Below are 24,390 nucleotides of genomic sequence, written 5' to 3'. Positions count from 1 at the left end.
TGTATAGCTAAAAAGGGTAATAGGTGGCAATTCTGGGCACTTTCGAGCCTGTTTTAAGTCTCATGATATTTATTTTACCAACAATGTATCGCGAATATAAACTAGATAGTTAGATAATTATCGCGAAAATTAAGTGGTTAACACGAATCTATTCGCGAACGTTATCAGGTTATCTAACAGCAGTAATATGCCACCATACGGCTGTGATGGTCCCGGCAAATAGCATTTTATCAGTACCGACCCGAGATCAATATTGATAGTCCCGGCTTTTCCGAAAAAGTCCCGGGTCCCGGCAAATATAACTGCAGTACGGTTGGTTCCCGGTGCACATTGAAGCTAAATTAAAGAAAATGGCAGCAAGAATCATCACAAAACATTGGAAGGATATTTGTCAAATAAGACTGGTAATAATGATTGAAAGCGTTACAAACTGTATTTTTTGACGAGAATATGATCTAAATATATTACTTGCGTTGTGATTTTTGAATGACAGTTTTAGGGTTTTGGAAAAATGGTGGCCTTTTAAAAGGTCAATACACAATTACTGTTACCAGTGTTGGATTAAGGTGGGTGGAGAACGTACTGTGGTAAACCTTGAAGGAAAAGTGTGCCCGGTGTGGGGCTCGAACCCACGACCGCCGGAACACTAGCACGGGGCTCTAACCAACTGAGCTATCCTGGCAGCTAGTTCTAACCCACTCGTACTACAGTACGCAAAGTAATAGGCATTCTTGTTAGGTAGTCCACCTTAATGGCCGTCAACGAGTCTTTTGACGACTTTTTTTTTAATATGGCAGACTCGTGACGTCCACCAACCGAACAAAAAGTAGCAAACAGTCCTTGCGCAGACAATCCTCATGGCCACAATTTTGGAATTATCTCCGTTATAAATTTAAATTTCTACGAAAATGTTATTGCCTACTATTAAACACATACTTATTTATGTCATTATGCCAAAAAACATGTTCAGATATCATAAAGCACTTACATATGTATCGATTGTTAATCATGTATCCCGATATCTGTTTAGATCACTGTCAGGTTTATATTGAACAATTTTGTACTTATTATTCAACATCTATGCATAATAATACTATATATTCTTTTGCCCAGTGTTAAATGGTAGAGAGTTGTAGAGTTACAGGGATACATAAAAAATGTCAAAATAATAAACTTTGCATTATAGTCTATTGACCAATTTGCATGTGAAATAAGGTTCATAATCACAATACTGTATATGGGAATAAAGTTTCACTTGTGTAGTAGACATGCACATGACTGTATATGTAGGTCTGGTTCCACTTAATAAATTCATTGCTGGTTGATGGTTGGAACCTGAACAGTACACAAATCCCAAATACTTAAATCATGCATCTATTGACCATGATCATTAGTTTGATGATCTATATTAATAATGACACTTGCCTTTAGCAACACTCGCAAAATTTCATCTTATTTTGTATAGCATTTTTCTAAAATTGTCATTCATTGTTCTTACCCGTAATATGTCCAAATATAGCACATGGGAGAATGACGTCACGGGGCACGTGCACATCTTTGAGGTCTTTGAGTTATGTTGCCTACACTATATATACAATTTATTAATTAAAATCTTACTTTACATTCACGAATCTCGTGTTTTGAAAAACAGTGTTAACAAAATTTAACTTGGCAGCTACATGTAAGTTGTTATTTAAGATATTGTAATTATTAATCATAATTTCATGTACATGTACTTTCGTGAGGTTGACTTTTGGCAGGTTATTATCAATCCATTTTTCGATGTTAGTTGGTTCTCATTTCAGTTCAAATTAAAAACACTCATCTCTTTTTACATCCTTTTGTCAAAAGTTAGCAAAACTTTTTAGAATAGTGTATTATTTTAGAAAAAAAGCAAAACTGTTCGGGATCTGTGTTCTCCATAGCATAAATTAAAGGGTGATTTACCCTCCATGAAATGAATTGTTTTTAGGGCTCATCGGGTCAAAGGTCTAGGTCACAGTGACCTTTAATGGTAAAATCATTTTAAAGCTTGTCTGAGTGATAACTCAACAATGCCTAGACCTATGGTCATCAAACTTAATATGAAAGTTGGGCCTGACCAGTAGATGACCCCTATTGTTTTTTGGAGTCATCGGCCCAAAGGTCAAGGTCACAGTGACCTTGAATGGTAAAAGGTTGTCCAAGTGATAACAAGACAATGCCTGCACCAATGGCCCTCAAACTTGACTTTGAGGTTGGGCCTGACCAGTAGATGACCTGTATTGATTTTAGGGGTAATTGGGCCAAAGGTCAAGGTCACAGTGACCTTGAATGATAAAAGATTGTCCGAGTGATAAATCAACAATGCCTGCACCCATGGCCCTCAAACTTGACTTAGATTTTGGGCCTGACCAGTAGATGACCCTTGTTGATTTAAGGGGTCAAAGGTCAAGGTCACAGTGACCTTGAAAGCAAACTCGACAATTCATTGACCTATGGTCATCAAACTTGACATGAAGGTTGGGCCTGACCAGTCGATGACCCCTATTGACTTTGGGGGTCAGGGGGCCAAAGGTCAAGGTCACAATAACCTTTAATGCAAAAAAAGTTAACAAATCTTCTCCCAGTGATATCTCAACAATGCCTAAACCTATGATCATCAATCTTGACATGGAAGTTGGGTCTGACCTGTACATGACCCCTTATGATTTTAGGGGTCATCTGGTCAAAGGTAAAGGTCACAGTTACCTTGATAGAAAAAAACTTGTCTGTGTGATAACTTGACAATGCCTGCACCCATGGCCCTCAAACTTGACATTTAGGTTTTGGGTGACCAGCTGAGGACTCCTGTGAATGTTGAGGTCAAAGAGTCAAAGGTCATGGTCATAACACACTCTATCCTCACACTTTGAAGGGTATAATCTTGAAACTGCCTCAACGGCATCCAATGTCAGTGACAAATCAGCTGTCATTTCCCTCCATGCATATTTCATTTAATTGTCCAATGGGGGGGGGGGGGGTGATGTACCCACACCATGGTGGTGAATTTCCAATTTGAGTAAAGCATACATTCTTGCTTAGTTAATCTTTTACATAAATTCTTTCTTACACTACTTTTATTCACAGGTTCGGCATCATCGAAGACTAGTGACAGCTGTTGTAGGTGCTGCAACTAAGACAGAGAGTCAACATTTCAAATCACTGTCCCTGGCAAACAACAGGACCATACATACTTCAGGTACAGTACAAACAACAGCTCAATAAAGTCTTCAGGTGGAGCACAAGAGGTCCCTACAGACTTTAGGTACAGTACAACAGGTCCATACAGACTTTAGGTACAGTACAACAGGTCCACACAGACTTTAGGTACAGTACAACAGGTCCACACATACTTGAGGTACAGTACAACAGGTCCATACAGACTTAAGGTACAGTACAACAGGTCCATACAGACTTTAGGTACAGTACAACAGGGCCACACAGACTTTAGGTACAGTACAACAGGTCCACACAGACTTGAGGTACAGTACAACAGGTCCACACAGACTTGAGGTACAGTACAACAGGTCCCTACAGACTTTAGGTACAGTACAACAGGTCCATACAGACTTTAGGTACAGTACAACAGGTCCATACAGACTTTAGGTACAGTACAACAGGTCCACACAGACTTTAGGTACAGTACAACAGGTCCACACAGACTTGAGGTACAGTACAACAGGTCCACACAGACTTGAGGTAGAGTACAACAGGTCCATACAGACTTTAGGTACAGTACAACAGGTCCACACAGACTTGAGGTACAGTACAACAGGTCCACACAGACTTGAGGTACAGTACAACAGGTCCACACAGACTTGAGGTACAGTACAACAGGTCCACACAGACTTTAGGTACAGTACAACAGGTCCATACAGACTTTAGGTACAGTACAACAGGTCCACACAGACTTTAGGTACAGTACAACAGGTCCACACAGACTTTAGGTACAGTACAACAGGTCCACACAGACTTTAGGTACAGTACAACAGGTCCACACAGACTTTAGGTACAGTACAACAGGTCCATACAGACTTTAGGTAGAGTACAACAGGTCCACACAGACTTTAGGTACAGTACAACAGGTCCACACAGACTTAAGGTACAGTACAACAGGTCCATACAGACTTGGAGTACAACAGGTCCATACAGACTTCAGGTAGAGTACAACAGGTCCACACAGACTTTAGGTACAGTACAACAGGTCCATACAGACTTTAGGTACAGTACAACAGGTCCACACAGACTTTAGGTACAGTACAACAGGTCCATACAGACTTTAGGTACAGTACAACAGGTCCATACAGACTTTAGGTACAGTACAACAGGTCCACACAGACTTGAGGTACAGTACAACAGGTCCACACAGACTTGAGGTACAGTACAACAGGTCCACACAGACTTGAGGTAGAGTACAACAGGTCCACACAGACTTGAGGTACAGTACAACAGGTCCACACAGACTTTAGGTACAGTACAACAGGTCCATACAGACTTTAGGTACAGTACAACAGGTCCATACAGACTTTAGGTACAGTACAACAGGTCCACACAGACTTGAGGTACAGTACAACAGGTCCACACAGACTTGAGGTAGAGTACAACAGGTCCACACAGACTTGAGGTAGAGTACAACAGGTCCATACAGACTTGAGGTAGAGTACAACAGGTCCATACAGACTTGGAGTACAACAGGTCCATACAGACTTCAGGTAGAGTACAACAGGTCCACACAGACTTTAGGTAGAGTACAACAGGTCCATACTGACTTTAGGTACAGTACAACAGGTCCGACTTTAGGTACAGTACAACAGGTCCACACAGACTTGAGGTACAGTACAACAGGTCCACACAGACTTGAGGTACAGTACAACAGGTCCACACAGACTTTAGGTAGAGTACAACAGGTCCATACAGACTTTAGGTACAGTACAACAGGTCCACACAGACTTGAGGTACAGTACAACAGGTCCACACAGACTTTAGGTAGAGTACAACAGGTCCATACAGACTTTAGGTACAGTACAACAGGTCCACACAGACTTTAGGTAGAGTACAACAGGTCCACACAAACTTCAAGTAGAGTCCAACAGGTCCATACAGACTTGGAGTACAACAGGTCCATACAGACTTCAGGTAAAGTACAACAGGTCCATACAGACTTCAGGTAAAGTACAACAGGTCCATACAGACTTCAGGTAAAGTACAACAGGTCCATACAGACTTGGAGTACAACAGGTCCACATAGGCTTCAGGTAGAGTACAACAGGTCCATACAGACTTCAGGTAGAGTACAACAGGTCCACACAGGCTTCAGGTAGAGTACAACAGGTCCACACAGGCTTCAGGTAGAGTACAACAGGTCCACACAGGCTTCAGGTAGAGTACAACAGGTCCATACAGACTTGGAGTACAACAGGTCCATACAGACTTCAGGTAAAGTACAACAGGTCCATACAGACTTCAGGTAAAGTACAACAGGTCCATACAGACTTGGAGTACAACAGGTCCACACAGGCTTCAGGTAGAGTACAACAGGTCCATACAGACTTCAGGTAGAGTACAACAGGTCCATACAGACTTTAGGTAGAGTACAACAGGTCCATACAGACTTTAGGTAGAGTACAGCAGGTCCATACAGACTTTAGGTAGAGTACAACAGGTCCATACAGACTTCAGGTAGAGTACAACAGGTCCATACAGACTTTAGGTAGAGTACAACAGGTCCATACAGACTTTAGGTAGCGTACAACAGGTTCACACAGACTTCAGTTAGAGTACAACAGGTCCACACAGACTTGAGGTACAGTACAACAGGTCCACACAGACTTGAGGTACAGTACAACAGGTCCACACAGACTTCAGGTAGAGTACAACAGGTCCACACAGACTTCAGGTAGAGTACAACAGGTCCAGACAGACTTCAGTTAGAGTACAACAGGTCCACACAGACTTCAGTTAGAGTACAACAGGTCCACACATACTTCAGGTAGAGTACAACAGGTCCACACAGACTTCAGTTAGAGTACAACAGGTCCACACAGACTTCAGTTAGAGTACAACAGGTCCACACAGACTTCAGTTAGAGTACAACAGGTCCACACAGACTTCAGTTAGAGTACAACAGGTCCACACAGACTTCAGTTAGAGTACAACAGGTCCACACAGACTTCAGGTAGAGTACAACAGGTCCACACAGACTTCAGGTAGAGTACAACAGGTCCACACAGACTTCAGGTAGAGTACAACAGGTCCACACAGACTTCAGGTAGAGTACAACAGGTCCACACATACTTCAGGTAGAGTACAACAGGTCCACACAGACTTCAGTTAGAGTACAACAGGTCCACACAGACTTCAGGTAGAGTACAACAGGTCCACACATACTTCAGGTAGAGTACAACAGGTCCACACAGACTTCATGTAGAGTACAACAGGTCCATACAGACTTCAGTTAGAGTACAACAGGTCCACACAGACTTCAGTTAGAGTACAACAGGTCCATACAGACTTCAGTTAGAGTACAACAGGTCCACACAGACTTCATGTAGAGTACAACAGGTCCATACAGACTTCAGTTAGAGTACAACAGGTCCACACAGACTTCATGTAGAGTACAACAGGTCCACACAGACTTCAGTTAGAGTACAACAGGTCCACACAGACTTGAGGTACAGTACAACAGGTCCACACAGACTTCAGGTAGAGTACAACAGGTCCACACAGACTTCAGTTAGAGTACAACAGGTCCACACAGACTTCAGTTAGAGTACAACAGGTCCACACAGACTTCAGGTAGAGTACAACAGGTCCACACATACTTCAGGTAGAGTACAACAGGTCCACACAGACTTCAGGTAGAGTACAACAGGTCCATACAGACTTCAGGTAGAGTACAACAGGTCCACACAGACTTCAGTTAGAGTACAACAGGTCCACACAGACTTGAGGTAGAGTACAACAGGTCCACACAGACTTCAGGTAGAGTACAACAGGTCCACACAGACTTCAGTTAGAGTACAACAGGTCCACACAGACTTGAGGTACAGTACAACAGGTCCACACAGACTTGAGGTAGAGTTCAACAGGTCCACACAGACTTGAGGTAGAGTTCAACATGTCCACACAGGCTTCAGGTAGAGTACAACAGGTCCACACAGACTTCAGGTAGAGTACAACAGGTCCATACAGGCTTCAGGTAGAGTACAACAGGTCCACACAGACTTCAGGTAAAGTACAACAGGTCCACACAGACTTCAGGTAGAGTACAACAGGTCCACACAGACTTCAGGTAGAGTACAACAGGTCCATACAGACTTCAGGTAAAGTACAACAGGTCCACACAGACTTCAGTTAGAGTACAACAGGTCCACACAGACTTCAGGTAGAGTACAACAGGTCCACACAGACTTGAGGTAGAGTACAACAGGTCCACACAGACTTGAGGTAGAGTACAACAGGTCCACACAGACTTCAGGTAGAGTACAACAGGTCCACACAGACTTCAGGTATCTTTCAAGCTATCTATCTAGTTTGTATCACATATCTAAGTTATTGTGTTTGTGTATGGGCCAGAGGCCTTAAGTACAATAAACTTTGAACTTCAGGTTGAGCAATATTCCAGGAACATATAGAAAGGCATTCCCTGTGATTTCTTGTGTTGTTTGCTTTGTTGAATCCTTTTTATCGAATCTTAAGAAAATAGAAAATAATAATTGTTTTGCTGGTACATGTTGTTTCCTATTTATCACTGAAATTTTAATACTAATGAAATAAGTTATTTCAAATAACATAAGCTTTTTCCTATTTCTGCAGCTCCCTTGTTTGAGGTGGTGCCGTACTTTCTGTCTGATATTGGGGAGGGAATCAGAGAGGTGCAGATAAAGGAATGGTAGGTCTCTCACAGCAAATAATACTGGCACATATAGTTTACCCATTCCATAAATAATCTACACAGACAACAATATTTTGACTATTCAAAATAAGATGAATGCCATTGCTTGTTATAAACCATCACCATGTAGGTTAGGTCATAGCTTTTGTGATTCATGATTTAACATGACACTTGGTCAGCATATTCACCAGTACAATTGATATATGACTAGCACGTTAAAGAAAAAACATAAAACATGGTCACCATATTCACAACGACAAATGGTACATAACAAGCAACTCTGGCTGTACTGTGGTAATATGAGTATATTACAAGCAAGACGGATTACTCTGGCTCTACTTTGGTTTGAGCTATGCCCATTGCTGAAACTGTACAATGTTTGCACACACTTTATGCTCCTGTGTAGTTTCCTGTTATGGTGTACCCTACCAGGTATGTGAAAGTTGGGGACCATGTGAACCAGTTTGATGCTCTCTGTGAGGTGCAGAGTGACAAAGCATCTGTGACTATCACCAGCAGATTTGACGGCACAGTCAAGAAGCTTTGTTATGACGTGGATGACATTGCCCTGGTGGGGAAGGTCCTGGTTGAGATAGACACAGATAGCGCTGGAGCTGAGGCTGCTCAATCTGGTATGGCCCTATGTACATGTAGTCAAGTTGAAATGACTTAGTTTGTAAATCAGGTAAATCACTTAAGCAGTGATAATTTAGATAGATAGCATAATTGTTACCAAGTGTGATTTTTACCAGCTGGTTAAGAGTTGTTTCTTACTTCATTTTGTTAATATAGAACTAAGCTGGAATGCTCCATGTACTAGTAATCTTTCTGGCATTTAATCCTGGAATCCACTTATTGGCTTTTAATATTAGATATTCGCCGTAAATAATAGCTGTTTCATGAATGAAACAGGATTGAATTTATGAATTTTATTTTTTATTGTTCACATTTTTTATATGCCCATCCAGACAGTATTGAGCAGTCTGACAGCAGTTCATCATCAGAAAGTGACGTAGAGGCATCGTCTATGCAGCAGATCCGTGGACACAAGGTGCTTGCCACACCAGCTGTCCGCAGGATGGCCATGGAGAATAAGGTATGAATAGATGGTTGAAATACCCCTTTTATGTGGTTGTTTCTTTCAGTTGTAGGTATATTCTGTCTGTCAGTTATGCAATTTCACTAGGCCTTTCAGAAAAACATAAAAGTGTAATCATAATAATAATAATAAAGATTCATGCGACTTTGGCATTTGAAAGTATCGAAGGTTTCCTGTTAATCAACTATTTTAAACCAGGAGGTCTTCATGTTTAGAATGGGGCGTCAACAATTGTTTAGGGTGTAACTTTGCCATTCACAGAGGGATATTATACTTGACACAAATGCTCTCCATGACAAGATTAAAAATTCAAGGTCAAAAATGAAATGTACACATATTTAACACTATAATTTAATTCAGGTCAAGTTCTATTTTGGTAACTATTCTGTAATGTTATATGGAGTTTGGGCTTCTTTTCAAAGAAATAGTTTGCAATTCCTGTGTCATTCGAGGGTATTCGTCACTCCTGTGACAGCTTTAGTTTGGCTTGTCAAGGCTATCACTGTGGCATGCATTTGGGGATGTAGCAAAACTTTTTAAAAATGTTCACCATGACTAAACAATTTATCCTGTGCAAGAACCATGTCTTTAGGTTAGAGGTCAAGGTTTCACGTAAGAGTCAATTGTTAAACATTCATATAGTTTGGCTTGTTGGCTGTAACTTGGCTAGATATAAGAATATTTTGAAATAACTTGGCACAAATATCCACCATATCTCGACAATGTGTCTCATTATCTAATATGAGTCTAAATTTCTTATTCTGTATTTTGGCTTGTCAGAGCTGTAACTAACCATGCACAAGGGATTTTAAAATAACCAGGCACAAATGTTTGCCATGACTGCACTTATGTCTGTACACTTAAGCTCAAGGTCACTCATAAAAGGTCAGGGTTCATATTTTCTTGTCAAGACTGTTACCGGACATTGTCATGCATTTGGGGAATTTAAAAAAAACATGTACATCTTTACTATGACAAGACAATTGTTGACCAGCAACACTCATGTCTGAACACTAAAGGTCAAAGGCCACAGGTCAGAGTCTTTGATGAAAATTCCTTGGACTTTGGGTCTTTGGTGAAATAACAGACAAGTGCAAAAGTTTGCACAAAGGTGCTCTTAATTAGCATACAAACCTTGAAAGAGTTTCCCTTCTCCATCTGTATTTTATCTGTCACTAATTAATGTTTAATTGGTGCCTTATATATAAACCTGCCTCCTGCTCAAATGATGAATTGTTTGATTTGGAGAATACAGTATTCAGAGCTATTATAACTTTTTTACTAATGTGAACATGTAGTTTTGTAAATTATACTGTTCACCTAGGTTTCAATGAAGTGTAATGGAGAGTCTTTAAGTGTACTGGCACATTGAATTGAAAACATACATGTTTTTTTTCTTTATTTAATGAAGAGTAAAGTAAAAAACATGTAAATAATGAAAGATGTGCATGATCCTAAACTCAGAACTTATTTGATTAATAACACAACATAGCACCTAATACTCTTTGTATACGAAAAATCTATGCTTAACAAGGGAGATAAATGTAGCAGATTTATTTGATTAAAAACAGGTTTATCCAACTAGAACATTTGGTTATAACAGCTGTTCCCAAAACAGTCCAACAAAAAATGTAGTAATTGTATGCCATTGTAACAATTTTCATTCATATTGATACAGGTGTTTAACTTTATTTTGTAATTGATGCATTGTAAAGTGTATTTACACCCTTATCTGTAGCCTGGCTGTATTGCTTTAAAATAGAAAGATGTTTTACCTATTGATTGTAACTTAATAACCCCTGAACACAATGAATATATCTGAGTAGTGTACATTTTTCTTCCCTATTTGCAGATCAAGCTGAAGGAAGTCCAGGGTACCGGGAAGGAAGGCAGGATTCTCAAGGAAGACATCATCAGATTCCTCTCAGAAAAACAGATGCCTCGACTAGGTATCAGTACTGGATAGTGGAGGATTTTTTTGATTCATTTGTTTTTCTTCAAGTTTTCATCTACATGAATGTGATGTCCAAAAGAGATCCTCATGAATGATAAAAAACATCCTTTTGACTGAGCTGTAAAAGGCTGATAGATTAGTCATTGAAGAATCTTAGGGCATTGATAAATAACTTTCTTTTTGTTAAAATCCGTTTTGAGCTAGTCTGTTTCATAAAGAACAAGTATCGAGGTATTGTCAAAGCTTTAGTGATGTTTCATAAAGAACAAGTTTCGAGGTATTGTCAAAGCTTTAGTGATGTTTCAAACACTTTCCTTAGCCACAACTAAAAACCTGTTAGATATTCATATGAAACTTGGTAGACATGATACAGGAGACAATTCCCTCAACTCTGGTTTTACTAATGGTGGAGTAATACCTTTTGTTTGAGTGAAAAAAGCAGATTCACATGAAGGGCAAATCCCTCAACTCTGGTTTTACTAATGGTGGAGTAATACCTTTTGTTTGAGTGAAAAAACCAGATTCATGTTTGCACTCCATCGCTCATGTTAGTCTTTGTCACACTTAGTTTTATACTTAATATTCAAAACCTTATATGTATATAGAGATTGTGCCACCCAGCCCGATACCACAGACAAGGCCCCAAGTGACTACAGCGCCACCTATAGCCCAGAAGGCCACACCCACTCCAGTTGTAACCCCGCCCAGAGTTGTTACACCCCCTGTTATTGGTCAGGATCAAACAGAGCCAATAAAAGGCATCAGAAAGGCTATGGTGAAAACAATGACAGCTGCTCAGTCCATTCCACCATTTGGATATTATGATGACATTGATATGACAGCGCTTGTGGGGTTCAGAAGGGATATAAAACAGCTAGCCCTTGACAGAGGGGTCAAGTTCTCATATATGCCAGTATTTATAAAGGTTAGTTCTCCAGGGAAGTGTGTATATCTGTATATCAAGATTTTGAAGTATTTCAGTTTTTTTTTCATTAATTTTTAGTTCAGTGTCTGATTTCTACCTAAAAATGTTCATGATTTTTTAGCATTTTTGTGTAGAGATTTAAGTATTCAAAACCATGATCTGATAAACACGTCCGTTTTTGCATGTAAACATTATTACATAGCTAAATTGGCACTTTTCTGTTTCAGGCTGTTTCCATGGCCCTCAAGTATTACCCAATTTTGAATTCGAGCGTTGATGAAAAATGTGAAAATATAACATATAAGGTATGTATCAGTGTAAATGTGTAACTAAGTTAATGATTTACAGAACTTAAAGAAAAGTCACTGATATTGTTCCTGAACTTTAAAAATAAAAGGAAAAAACAAAACAAAAGTCATCAAAATTATGTTTTAGGCAGCTCACAATATTGGTCTGGCTATGGACACTAAGGATGGTCTCCTGGTACCTAACATCAAGAACGTCCAGGCTCTCAGCATCTTTGAGATCGCATCAGAACTGAACAGGCTACAGCAGCTAGGTGACGCTGGGAAACTGAGCACTAGTGACCTCTCCGGGGGAACTTTCTCACTCTCTAACATAGGATCTGTAAGTACCTACTTGGTCTTTCAAAAAAAAATAAAAGGCTGAAAGTACCCTTGGTAGAATAGTTGCATGTTTATTCAAAACATATATCTTTTAGGTCAATAAAGGTATACATTAATCTTGAATGAGCTGTTGTTTTGTCGATTTCAAGAAGGCAATAAAGATCTACTGCTGGGATGATATTGTTGTAAACAAAATTAATATTGTATCTACATTAAAGAGGTTAAATAAGAGAATAGTTTCGATACATCGACTGTTCATTGAAAGGTCATTTACCTTTTTGATCTTTGACGAGTGTTACTAGGTTTACCTGTTATACGCTCTTGAGGATTTGAAAAAACTTCAAAGTTTTATTGCCTATTGTTTCAGATTGGTGGAACATATGCAAGGCCAGTGATTTTGCCCCCAGAGGTCGCCATTGGAGCTCTGGGCAGAATTCAGGTAATCAGCAATGTTTCATGTTTGTTTTTCTGTTGTGCTTTGTCTATTCTTTTTTTTTTAAATGACTATTTGAATTTCATAAACAGTAAACTGCATTTAATGAATCTGGTATAAGGAGCATAATTAAATGACTCTGGTATACAGAGCAATGTTAATAGGCCCAAAAGAAAAAAAGAAAGAGGGAGATTTCTCTATAATGTAAATAAAAAACTTTAATATTTTCCAAAGAGAAGACAAGGAAAAAAACAGAATTGTAAGGTAGAAGTATATGTTAGAAAAAGAAAGTTATGAAGTATACTTTCAATTTCAGGCATTGCCTCGGTTTGATGAGAATGACAAAGTTGTGAAGCGGTATATCATGCAAGTGAGCTGGTCGGCAGATCATCGTGTTGTCGAGGGTGCTACAATGGCCCGGTTCTCCAACCTGTGGAAGTCATACTTGGAAAACCCAACATCCCTTATACTCGACCTCAAGTGATAGGCTGGCCCTGGTTCTGGGTTGTGGTGAAGAGCTTATCATCGTTAGTCAAATACACTTTTGCACACCGGCATTAAAGTCTACTGTATGCTAAACGGTGGTTGAATCTCTAGTTGTGATACATTATAGTGGGTTTGCAGTATATTCTTGTATCATGAGATAATATACCAATTTTTTTATCATTTTTTCACGTGTACATACTGTATGACCACCATTGGAGGGCAAGCACCGGTGCTTGTTTGGACATTTAATATAATCCACTACACAAAACAAATTTGAATATCTGAAATTGGCATTTTCTCTCTTTGTTTACAATGATATCAAATAGCAATGTCTTTTGAAGATTAATTTGGTGAAAGAAATGTTTTTGCTGCTGTTCATTCACTTAAAAGAAAGTCAGATACTAGTAATGTCTTTTACTGTAGCTTTTATTATATCATGCTTATGCATTTAGATTACAGGAGTTATAAAGAAAGTGATAAGTGGGTAGTGGATGCTAAAAGAACATTGTGTTTTATAACTGAAGTCATATGTGTTTGTTTCTTCTCATTGATTGTGTGGCATATAAAATCTTTCATGTCACAGAAAATGGGATTGGCACGTTAAGGTGCCCCTGTATTAAAATCACTTTGAATTGTGGTGTTCAACATCTAATAACACTCACAAACATATTTTTAGACTGTTAAGAAGTGTTTTACTTTATTTGTTTTTGAAACTTGATTAACTTTTGTTAGTTATTTACAACCGCCTTCATTTCTATATACATTATAAGCATACATGCCATATTTTCTGGAGACCATTCAGGGGGATTTGTTCAAAAGTCTAAAAATTCAGGGGGATTTTGGTAGTATTCAGGGGGATTTTTTAGCAGATCTAATTCGGCAAAATTTCAAAGTATTTTAAGATGCAAGTACGAAAAAAACAAATTGCCATAATTTTGAAAGACTCCCGAGGGGATTATGTCCAGAATTTAAGGGGATTTTGGTCACATACCAGGGGATTTTCATCATCGCCATGTAGCATTACGGGCATGACACACGTGCCAATTCACCTTGTTTACCCCTTTTTTCCAGCACTTCATCTATATTTTTATGAGACACAGCCATATTGTATAATAAAAGCACTCACTTGCGAAATAGAATACTTTACAGAAAAAAAAGTTTCAGAGACAATTTAATGGGCTTACCTTCCTCTAAAATTGGATAAAAAATCAGCTGCCTATGATCATAAACGATCACTTTCAGACTAATAGAGAGAATGGAATGAATTATCAATATTTTTCATTTCAATTCCCAAATAGGCAGATTTGTTTGCTTCTGATAAAAAGCAAACGCATAATTTATTGTTTAAGTTCATAAACATATCTTCTTTTGCCATTCATCAAAAAATAAAAACATCACCACCATAATAAATAAATAAAAGTCATTTCATCCGATTGTCTACTTTCAGTTTCTCTTCTGGAAGTTCTGTTATTTTCCGATAATTGCGATGAAGGTCAATGTCATGTAAACATATTAGTGAGGCATAACAAAGAACAGTTATTTTAATCCTTTTCTTTACTGAATAATTTACTGTCACCTTTAAATTATTAATCCTTTTGATGACAATGACACATGTTTTGAAGAACGCTTTAATTTGTTACATCCTCTCTGATTGGATAAAATTATAGTTTTAACCAATGAAAATCGACCTTTTATCTGACCAGTCGAATTGACATTTCTTACGCAAATTCTGTCAGTTTCAATCAAAACAATGCATGAAATGTTCCCTGCTGATTTATTAAGTGTAACCCAATAGGTGTTGTTAAAACACACCATCAGTTGATAATCCAATTAAACTTCAGGACAGGAAGGGCATTATAACTGTAAACAGGCATATATAATTAAACCCTGTGATAAATTTGCGTAATTTTAAACACTTTTTTTTAATTCTGGGGGATTTCCATCCCCCTCCGGGAGACCGGGGGATGGGTCGAAATTCCGGGGATTTTTCCCCCCTCCGGGGGGTATGGCATGTATGTATAAGATCAAGCAGCATGTGTATATGTAGTTCTACAATGGCCTCCTGTTATTATCCAACTTATATCAGTAAGATGGCCGTATATTCTGTTTTGATTTGATTTTTGAAAATCATGCCAAAAATATAAACTCAATTATTAATCCTGTGGAGAAGAGCTGACAGGTGGGATGATGTGTGTTAACCAGTAGTTTTGAAATCACAAGTTTTGTTATCAATGTCAACAGATGAACTCATCATTCAAATTACTTGTGAAGCTTGTTCAAATACTGGTATCAGTGTTTAACATTCAATCAGATAATATTATTTATAAGTACTAGTCACGAAATGATCAGCCTAGATACAGACTATTTATACATTCTACTGTTATTTCAATGTTAAAAAGGTTCACCTCAGACATTGGAAACATATTGTTTATTTAAATGTATGGTGTGTTCTATTTAAAAATGTTCTGAAGATTTTTTTCATTTGAAGATGAGTTGGTTAAAAGCCATTTTTTGTGAATATGCTATGTGCGTTGTGTATATGCATTTTAGTTAGCATAACTTACCAATCATGCGCATGTTAGTAATGAACTGTAAAAATCTGCATGAATCTCATTAAATAAATTTAAAACAAATAGTATGTTAGAGTAATGTTATTGAATTTAAGTTGAATGTGTTTTGTTTTTATTTTGGTGTATGTATTTCAACGTCCACATTTCTACTATTACTTAAACAAGTGAGCGTCCCAGTCACCATGACAATGTTCGATGATCAATGAGATAATGAGGCATAGAGTCTAGAATGTTAAATTGTACATAGTTATGCTTCAGCTCTCTTCATGTATCTGCTTTAACAGGGTGGGGAGGTTTTTTTTTTGTTAAACATTTAAACATGCATGTAGTTAGTAAGCTCGATGGTATTTTACATGTATGTGACTTCAGCATTCAGTTCAGTTTTATTGTTCATCAAAAATCAGTATTTACAGGTGGAAAGTTCACATCTATAAATATATTTACAGCAAAAATATTACCAATATGGCAAATAAGAGTCACATAGCAATGTCACTGATGATGATTAATTAACCATCATGCTAGTACAGTGGAAACTCACTAAACCGGATCTCCACAAAACCGGAATCCTCGGGATACCGGAATTTTCTCAGAGTCCCGATTTCCCCCTTCTATTTTCAATGTAAAATAATCCCTACAAAACCGGAACCTCGGAATTCCGGATACCGGACAAAAAATCGAGAAAATTTGTTCGTTATCAACGTAATTTTACTTCACAAAACCGGACGTATATTTGTCCAAACATGTCAAAATGTTTTTGTGTATTAGGAATTCGCGAATCGCGTGTCACTTTGTTTTGACAGCCGGTGCGTCGTTAAATATTGCACCTGTGATGTTGTGTTAACTCGATAATCGATAATGATGATTGCGCTGTGGATTGACTGCCGCGCGATAATCAAACGATAATCAAACTTGTGAAAAGAAAATTGATTGCAACATTAATTTGTTTGTTGCTGAAAATAAAGAACTAGAAACGCTTATCAAGTGATCATTTTGGAGGGTTGTTTTATCTAAAGACTTCTAAGATTGAATCAAATTAGAGCGGTGCGTTAATTAAACTATCAAACATACTTAACAAGCATTAAATCAACTTCCCTTAAAAGGATAACTCAGTTAATATTTTGAGTAAACTTACTCCGTACATCATATCCTCACTAAACCGGAATCCTCACTAAACCGGAAATTTTGCCCAGTCCGGACCTTGTCCGGTTTAGTGAGTTTCCACTGTATATTCTTAATGAATAATAAACATAATTGTTTATCTTCTTTTAACCTAGTTGCATATGAAATAAAGGGCGAATTTCGTTTATTAAGCGCTTATACACGACCAGCAGGAATTTTAAACATCTTCATAAATCATAAGTTTTCAATATTAATAAAACATTGGCTCTCTTCAAACTGCTCACAGTTTAAAATACAAATAGTCTATAAAATAATGATACTGTATTCTATAATATGCGTTATATTTACTTAATGAAAAGTTTTTAGACTTTAAATAGGAATTATCTTTATGATAATTACAATAAATAAACCACTTTTTCAAAAACTTATGTACAGTACTGTTAAGACCAAACTTTACACTCTTGTTCACTAGGAGTGCACTAGTAGTGAACGAGATGTGCACTATGAATAAACTAATGTAGTCTGTAGTTTATTCGATAAGCCAGTATTGATTTTCCTGGTCCACTCAGATTGGCCTTACTATATTGATTTAATTTTACTGATAAGATCATTTCCTCTAGCAGATCATTGTTTAACTTGTGATAAAACATTTTAGTATACTGCATTTATTGATGACTTTATGATGATCATCATTTAATGGGCCAGTAACTAAAGACGAGGGGTTTCTACCCATCATTTACTGGTCATATTTGTCAATTTTTTAATTCTAATGTTGGTGAAATAAGAATAAAACATTTCTTAAATAAATACAATAAATTTCTTTGTAAGCCAATATTTGAAAATAGGGTTGTTATACATGTAATTGAGCTACTATTGTAACATCCAAACATTTTTTGGGGGAATTCAGACATTTAATTAAAGTCAATTAGTGATTACAAAATAATAATTCTGAATCCTAAGTATATAAGTGAACAGCACTACTATATATTCAAACAGTGAATGCAAAACCAATGTTTATGATAAAAAAGATAATTGTAATTTAAAAGAAGAAAAAAATGCATGCAGTGTTGAAAAAAATACCTCGCCTTAATTAGATTTAAAAATAGGAGCTATTTCTTCAGAAACAGAATTTTCATATATGCATTTCATTATAACTTCATCAAAAGGTTTATAAATACTAATCTAGATGATATTGCAATTGTCTGTAACTTTCCTGTATAGATGTTACGTAATTATATTCACGATTAATTTCAATACTTTTCATAAATAAACATCTTAAATGCCTAGTTTGAGCATTTGATACTGAATGTATCTATTTATCTTTATCTATAAAAAGAGCACAAACGGGAATTATCCTACCAAATGGCCCACTAACCAGGCATTAAATTTTAATTTTAGAAAATGATAAAATGCTTATTCATACTTTTGTAATGAGATTACCCATTGTAACAATGTTAGCCCCAATAGGTCGAGGCAATAAACAATACACAGGAAGTATCAGGAACCCTGCTGTGATAACTTAAAAATGGCAAAAAAGTGAATTATCCTATGCATCCAACCATTAACCAGGCATTACAATGAATATGAGTTCTAATAAACTTGCTATTTGATGTTAAAATTCATGATATGCATGGTTAATATTAAATATCTGTACTCTTAACAATTTGATTAACAAATGATGAAAAGTGTCCTAAAGAAATAGTATTTTTATTTTATAATGCAGTTGCAAAATATAATTAATATAAACTATTTTCCATCTTTTATAAAAACATATTTGTTAACATCTCTTCTCTAAAACCAAATTTGTAAAAAATATATTGAGTTCTGCTGTTTATTGCACTAGTGTCATTGCAGGGGCCAATTTCCTGTGTATTTGTTTATTGGCCCGGGGCCGTTTGGAGGTGACACCATTTAGAGTAGAAAATAGCATTGTCTTATTAATACACAACCAATTCTTGCATAAACAATATATGCATGGCCAATGTATTAATTTGACTGATGAGAAGTAAATAATAAACAAATAAAGTAACATTACATTTATGTTGTATGATATAAATCATGTAAATGGGATATTATTAATATTATCTAACATTACTCTTATTCTTACTCTAAAGCATTGTTATAATGCTTTTAATATGATTTAAAAAGTTATCAAAATGAAACGGCAAGTCAAACACTGACAGATCTAAGATTTAAAAGACAGCCGGAGGCAATAAAGATAAAGATCAATACACAGAAATGTATACTACGGGGGGGGGGGGGGGGGGATTTCGAGAAATTTGGGCCTGAAACGGTAAACATGCAAACTAAAAATAATGGCAAACCAAAAATATGTTTCTCTTGAACGTGTGCGCATTGAGGTGCAGCATTGAACACATGATACAATGAAGTCCATTTGTATGCTGCCTCTTCAAATGCATTTGGCAACACATTCAACCGAGATATTAAAAAAACATGGGGTGAAAGGTTTGAACGTTTTTTAAGATGGAAGACTGACTCAGTCCGTGCATAAAGGGAAATCCTTTAATAGAATCATATAAACTAGCTGCTGGTTATCACACCATGAGAGGCAAGTGTGTCACGTGATGGGTAGATTTAGGATTATTGCAGCACATGTTATAAGTAACGGAAAAGCAAAATAATAATGATAATTGTTATCATGCACAAAACATTGTTTAGTTGTTGTGTGTTTCCTGATGGCAATTGCTATATATTTTAGTTCTGGTTAAAAGATTTCCAGGATCTCCAAGCCGAGAACTTAGGGATGACCATAGAAATTTTAGTCCGTGCCACACCGCTCCTTAAAACGGAGCCACATGCACGTGAAGGGATATGTACACTGCTGTTAAGAAGCAAGTAGCGCAAAATTTGCACGATGTTTTCCAAACATACATGATCGGGTAGTTCGGTCCTCGCGTTCTTTATTTTATCACTACTTTGAGAGGTCGTCGTCCTCCGGGCTATGGTTGCGGAAGGAGCGGCAACCCGGTGGTTCGTGGACGGCCCATTTCCGGCAGCACGGCCAGTAGAAGTGCCGCTCCTTGTTTGCGAGAGGAAGAGCCTCCTTGTCTGATAACATGACAGCTTCCTGGAACAACAATTGAAAATGTTAGGGACTTACAATCATTGAATAGTGTATCATCATGCGTCAACAACTCGAATATAAACTATAAAACAGAGCATTTTTCGGAGATTGTGTATGATATTACGTAAACATACATTGTAAGGGCGAGGCGGGCTTGCGTGAAATGTACATGGGAGAGAAGTGGTAGTATCGAGGACGGCGCGACAGTTTCGGCACTCCAGGGCCGCGGATCGCCGACACTCAATCCTTCGCCTTTTCTGTGAGAGCGTCGGCACCTCGTCGCCGAGCTTGCTGCCCACCTTCACCGCTGGAAGACTTTCATAGCCTAGGCGTTGTTTTGAGTGCTGAAGTGAAATAATATTTAAAGGTATTATCTTCGAATATTGTAACGTTTTAATAATTAAAAATGGGCGGAGTGAGCGTGGCGAACAAGCCTTTCTTATTCATTAACATATTACTTCAGGTCATGAAACTGACAACCTCATTGGCTGATAAATTGTCAACACAAAATCTGCCGCAGGGAATGAGTAACGGATGAGTGGCAGTAGGCGGACCTATAAACACCCGTCGAAGTTGAAATTCTTAATGATAAAACCTAGTACTTATTGATAGCATATCTGCAACTTAATTGGCTCAAAATTTTGGTTGTATTTTAAATAATGGATGTCACAACTTATGGAACCTTAAATTGAAACGGGTGACTAAGGGACTTGATAGGCTAAACATACGAACCCGAAATAATTGAAACCGGCCAATTCTGGCAACTCCCCCGTCTGCTGCTGTCTGTTCGCTCATATAAGTTAACTTTGCAGCGAGTTCATCGTTCTGGAAGTAAATATTGAACCAATACATGCTAAACATACGAAGCCCCACAAAAAACTTAATTTCAAGTCAGTCTAACTTAAGGAAGAATTGCTGTAAACATTTGATTGTGGTGGTGCTTATTTTCGTCAGATGAAATTGCAGTAGCTAGGAATTGAAACAAGGCCGCGTTGATTATCATGACCATCATTATTGCTATTGTCTTTTAACGTACTTTTCTCTTAGATTGGTCGAGCTCCTTGTTCAACCGGTCGATAAGGTCAGTTTTCTCGTGCAGAGCTCGTTTTAGAGGCAACATCTCTTCCGCAAGTAGACTGGCCTCAGTCTGAGCATGATCCGCATCTTTAATGTACCCGTCTCGTGCATTTTCCAACGCCTCCTTTTCAAGTTTCACCTATGTAGATATCGTTTGAAAAACACTATATTGCGCGTTTAATATGAATCAATGATTTCTGGTGAATGAACTAGTAAACACACGGAATATGAACGCGCTTAGCCATTGATATAAGGTATTATTTATGATAAGTAGATTATGTACAAACCTCTTGCAGTAACGCTAGGACATCTCTGTGGGTATGTCTAAGTGCTGTAAACTCCCTCATTTCCCTATTCCTCGCTTCCAGCTGTTCGTAAAGCTCCGAGATTGTCCTCCTCGTATTCTCCTCGCGACTCTCAGCCAAATTACGCTCTTCTTCCATTTCCGCCAGACGCCGCTCAAGTTCCTGTATTCTTTCATGTTGGACAACTCTAATCGTGCGACTGGCCGGCAAAAGGCTAGCGTTGAGCGGGTCTTCCCGCAGACTGATGACGCCCGCGCCATTCTCTATAAAATATAATTCCTCCTCTGGTTCACTGCCTCTCCCGAAAATCAACTTCCTGTCTGTATTATCTCGGCTTTCTGACATTCAGTCGGTCTCTGGTCGGAATGAAACAAATTTTGTATTAACTTGACAATGGTAACTAAACAGTATGAAATTTAATAACGTGTAGCACATGTAGCAACGAAGTCTAATCTGTGTCCGTCATGTATCTAGATACATAGCTGAGTACAACTTAACAGATTTAATATACTGTTGGGATATCCGAAATTGTTTGGGAAACCAGTCATATGATGATGATGTCATTTTCACTAGTTTCATCTTTCTTTTTTTAATGAATAACTTCTATCAGAAATGAATGTATTTCTAACAAATTATTTTAGTCTTCAACTTTCTTTCGAAAATATTTCTCCAAGTCTTCGTCCTATTGACCAGATGTCAAATTGTTAACAATCCGTGTTAAAATACATACTCCTAAAAAGGAATAAGGACAACCCGACGACAGCGGCATCAAAATTAAAGTGATACAAGTCGCATAAACAATGATAAGAAGTCTTTCGTGGAAAAATATCTTCCGCCCTTTGATCGTTTGGCTGTATAGAGAATTAGAACTGGCTGATTTCCAAATAGGACACTTCATTTAAATAATTCAATGATCGTTATTTGAATGACTTATTACTTTCCACCGACTTTCTGCTTACAACTGCATATCGAGGGTAAATTAGCTTTTGTCAGCAGGTAAAACACCGTGTTATAGCACGATGTAAACAAATCGTAAAAACATGACCTCGAAATAACGCAAGTTGATGAAATCACTCCGTTTCCATAGCACCGACGTCGTTGTGTCTTTACTTGTCAGGCACCAATTTCTGGATACTTCTCAAGCTTAACAGGCTTAAGTAGCTTATTTCAATAGTCAAAACGCATACTAAAATGTGATTTTGGTAAATGAAATATGGTTATTTGTGATATTCATAAAAGAAATTCCTATTTAAGGTTGAATAACTCTAAATGATGTTAATGTTACGCGAATTATAGACAAATAGAAATGGGATTAGCTTAATCCTGTTATAAGGGACTTAAAAAAGTTTCGAAAAATTGGGGCCAGAAGAAATGCTTTCAGACGTTATATTTTCATTTCAAAATATTGCCTTAGAGAGATGAAGTATTGGAATTACATATGGACCTCTGGGCATTCGGAAGGCGACCGAGCGGCGAGGGAAGCGGAAGTTGGAGGGAAGTGTAGATAAATGGTAGCAAATCGGCGCGGGTGAGATGGGGTCCGGCATCGACACGATTGGCAGATAAAGCAAGCAAAGGATTAAGGACACTGAACAGCATTTTCAAACTTAATCTTTGGTAATCTAGTAGCATCTATAGAATCGTGTTTTTAAATATCCGTGGTGGTTTCATCTAACGTAAGTTTCGTATAGAAACATAGTAAGTGTTGCTTGTTAATTTATATGATGTTTGTTGCAATGTTTGTTGAATAAATTAAACCCCATTATGTCATACAAGAAAAAATTATCTTGAGATCACATTTTTTTATAATTTAGGAGCATTAAATTCCCTGGCGTCATCTCTCTGGCACCTATTCGGGAGAAATGGACTGGGTGGGAACAGAGAGACCAATTAAAACAGCCGTCGAGTGGAAAAAAGAAATCAACAAATTTGAAATGTAATCGTTAAAATTAAGTTTATTGGGAATTCCCTGAAAACACCCCGTAACCTACATGTGCAGACTGAATAAACCAATAACAAAATCGTGGAAAACGTTTTATTTAATTTCCATTTATTCTTAATTATCGGGTAACATGACACTTCCTTAATGGCGCGTCGATAAAGAGAACATCGCATAATTTAATAAACAGCTTTGTACGTTTAAGTGAGTCGGTTATTAATACACCATTTCGAGAAGCAAATCGCATATATCAGTATTTCGGTTCAACTCGGGTTACATGTACGGGAAAAAGCTGGACGCAGATTCGATGGCGTATCATCGCGCGCACGACACGCTGGGCGCTCTAATCACGGACGTCATGGTGGGCCGCATCTCGCTCAAACATGACTAGGAGCGCGCAGACGCCGACCTCCTTGCAACCGTTAACGTGGCCACAACAGCTACGTCCGGTCCCACTCGGATTCCCCGGCCGGTGGCGCTGTGGCACATCGGAAGGGTACCGCCGATACGGCCGTCATCGGTGAGCCTGAAGGGCGAGGCACCATCCAAGTACACAATCAGGTTTAGTCATCACAGGGACGTGCTGATAAAGGAGTGCCATCACCACCGGACCTTCTCCGGGCTTACAGCAGTCACAAACACAAAAACCGCCATGAGCACCATCACCACCAGACCTTCTCCGGGCTTACAGCAGCCACAAACACAAAAACCGGCCATAAGCAGCATCACCACCGGACCTTCTCCGGGCTTACAGCAGCCACAAACACAAAATCCGGCCATGAGCAGCATCACCAACGAACCCTCTCCGGGCTTACAGCATCCACAAACACAAAATCCGGCTATGAGCATCTTCACCA

General features: G+C 38.1%; 2 protein-coding genes across 3 annotated transcripts; one reads left to right on the top strand and one right to left on the bottom strand.

The window, feature by feature from the left end:
• Window positions 1-318: 318 nt before the first annotated feature.
• Window positions 319-16,239, top strand: LOC128214115 (lipoamide acyltransferase component of branched-chain alpha-keto acid dehydrogenase complex, mitochondrial-like). Its single transcript, XM_052920384.1, has 11 exons — window positions 319-404; window positions 3,109-3,220; window positions 7,837-7,912; window positions 8,348-8,547; window positions 8,884-9,011; window positions 10,867-10,963; window positions 11,574-11,893; window positions 12,121-12,198; window positions 12,329-12,520; window positions 12,887-12,958; window positions 13,269-16,239. The coding sequence occupies exons 1-11, from the start codon at window positions 351-353 to the stop codon at window positions 13,434-13,436; spliced, it is 1,497 nt and encodes a 498-aa protein (XP_052776344.1). The 5' UTR covers window positions 319-350; the 3' UTR covers window positions 13,437-16,239.
• Window positions 16,240-16,379: 140 nt separating this feature from the next.
• Window positions 16,380-22,978, bottom strand: LOC128214120 (uncharacterized). 2 transcript variants are annotated; one of them, XM_052920391.1, is made up of 6 exons: window positions 22,325-22,978; window positions 21,577-21,950; window positions 21,249-21,428; window positions 20,945-21,037; window positions 20,347-20,556; window positions 16,380-20,215 (listed from the first exon to the last, which is right to left on the bottom strand). In XM_052920391.1, the coding sequence occupies exons 2-6, from the start codon at window positions 21,937-21,939 to the stop codon at window positions 20,060-20,062; spliced, it is 1,002 nt and encodes a 333-aa protein (XP_052776351.1). In that variant the 5' UTR covers window positions 21,940-21,950; window positions 22,325-22,978; the 3' UTR covers window positions 16,380-20,059. The 2 variants fall into 2 exon arrangements, with proteins under 2 accessions (XP_052776351.1, XP_052776349.1); XM_052920389.1 differs by having other exon boundaries at window positions 21,577-22,977.
• Window positions 22,979-24,390: the final 1,412 nt, after the last annotated feature.

This window comes from Mya arenaria, chromosome 13 (genome assembly GCF_026914265.1).
Source record: "Mya arenaria isolate MELC-2E11 chromosome 13, ASM2691426v1".
In the NCBI taxonomy this organism is placed as follows: domain Eukaryota; kingdom Metazoa; phylum Mollusca; class Bivalvia; order Myida; family Myidae; genus Mya; species Mya arenaria.
The sequence above is the reverse complement of the archived record's forward strand: the minus strand, read 5'-3'. Positions and strand labels throughout refer to the sequence as shown.